Below are 2,232 nucleotides of genomic sequence, written 5' to 3'. Positions count from 1 at the left end.
CGCTGCAGGTGCTGCAGATGCAGCACCTGCAGCTGCAGCACCTGCAGGCGCTGCAGGCGCTGCAGGTGCTGCAGCGCCTGCAGCACCTGCAGGTGCTGCAGCTGCAGGCGCTGCAGGTGCTGCAGCTGCAGGTGCTGCAGCTGCAGGTGCTGCAGCTGCAGGCGCTGCAGGTGCTGCAGCTGCAGGTGCTGCAGCTGCAGGTGCTGCAGCTGCAGGCGCTGCAGGTGCTGCAGCTGCAGGTGCTGCAGCTGCAGGTGCTGCAGCTGCAGCTGCAGCTGCAGGCGCTGCAGGTGCTGCAGCTGCAGGTGCAGCACCTGCAGCGCCTGCAGCTGCAGGTGCAGCACCTGCAGCTGCAGCTGCAGGCGCTGCAGGTGCTGCAGCTGCAGGTGCTGCAGCTGCAGGTGCTGCAGCTGCAGGCGCCTGCAGCTGCAGCTGCAGGCGATGCAGGTGCTGCAGCTGCAGCTGCAGCACCTGCAGCGCCTGCAGCTGCAGCTGCAGCTGCAGCGCCTGCAGCTGCAGCTGCAGCTGCAGGCGCTGCAGGTGCTGCAGCTGCAGGTGCAGCACCTGCAGCGCCTGCAGCTGCAGGTGCAGCACCTGCAGCTGCAGCTGCAGGCGATGCAGGTGCTGCAGCTGCAGGCGCTGCAGCTGCAGGCGTGTCCAGGAGCAGCAGTTTTATTGTGCCACTAATGCTAATGCTAACGCTAACGCTAAACACTTGGATCTGTCGTCAGTGAATCAGACACTTCCCCCGCTCGGCCCTCGTGAGCCTCGAACAGCAGGTCTTCCAAAGGCCAAGAGTATTTCTGTCCCAGAGCTGTGAGACGCTGTGAGACGCTGTGAGACGCTCCTGTCCCAGAGCTGTGAGACGCTCCTGTTGCCATGGCTACATAAGGATAATAAAGCACAAACACTGATGGGACAGAATCGTGGCTGAAGACGTTCATCTGAACGATCCAGAACAGTTTTTGATTTAATAACAAATATTTGCTCTGGTTTAATTGTATTTCTGTTGTTTTAGTTCAAAGTAGTATATATATAATAGTATATATACTATAGTAATAGTATATATATATAATAGTATATATACTATAGTAATAGTATATATATATAATAGTATATATACTATAGTAATAGTATATATATATATAATAGTATATATACTATAGTAATAGTATATATATATAATAGTATATATACTATAGTAATAGTATATATATATAATAGTATATATACTATAGTAATAGTATATATATATAATAGTATACTATACTATAGTAATAGTATATATATAATAGTATACTATACTTTAGTAATAGTATATATATAATAGTATACTATACTATAGTAATAGTATATATATAATAGTATACTATACTATAGTAATAGTATATATATAATAGTATACGATACTATAGTAATAGTATATATATATAATAGTATACTATACTATAGTAATAGTATATATATAATAGTATACGATACTATAGTAATAGTATATATATATAATAGTATACTATACTATAGTAATAGTATATATATAATAGTATATATACTATAGTAATAGTATATATATATATAATAGTATACTATACTATAGTAATAGTATATATATAATAGTATACTATACTATAGTAATAGTATATATATATAATAGTATATATACTATAGTAATAGTATATATATAATAGTATATATACTATAGTAATAGTATATATATATAATAGTATATATACTATAGTAATAGTATATATATATAATAGTATACTATACTATAGTAATAGTATATATATATAATAGTATACTATACTATAGTAATAGTATATATATAATAGTATACGATACTATAGTAACAGTATATATATATAATAGTATACTATACTATAGTAATAGTATATATATAATAGTATACTATACTATAGTAATAGTATATATATAATAGTATACGATACTATAGTAACAGTATATATATATAATAGTATACTATACTATAGTAATAGTATATATATAATAGTATACTATACTATAGTAATAGTATATATATAATAGTATACGATACTATAGTAACAGTATATATATATAATAGTATACTATACTATAGTAATAGTATATATATAATAGTATACTATACTATAGTAATAGTATATATATAATAGTATACTATACTATAGTAATAGTATATATATAATAGTATACGATACTATAGTAACAGTATATATATATAATAGTATACTA

General features: G+C 35.5%; 1 protein-coding gene across 1 annotated transcript in view; it reads left to right on the top strand.

Moving 5' to 3' along the window:
* Positions 1-615: 615 nt before the first annotated feature.
* Positions 616-2,232, top strand: part of LOC140360258 (ceramide synthase-like) — a 19,730-nt gene continuing 18,113 nt past the window's right edge. The window contains exon 1 of the mRNA XM_072445466.1: positions 616-651. Coding sequence (XP_072301567.1) covers positions 616-651 — 36 coding nt within the window. The remainder of the gene's footprint in view (positions 652-2,232) is intronic.

The sequence above is a fragment of the Eucyclogobius newberryi genome, unplaced genomic scaffold (assembly GCF_026437365.1).
Source record: "Eucyclogobius newberryi isolate DKJ021-1_F unplaced genomic scaffold, fEucNew1.0.hap1 SCAF_15, whole genome shotgun sequence".
NCBI lineage: Eukaryota > Metazoa > Chordata > Actinopteri > Gobiiformes > Gobiidae > Eucyclogobius > Eucyclogobius newberryi.
Note: the sequence above shows the minus strand (reverse complement) of the source record. Positions and strands in the feature narration are given on the sequence as shown.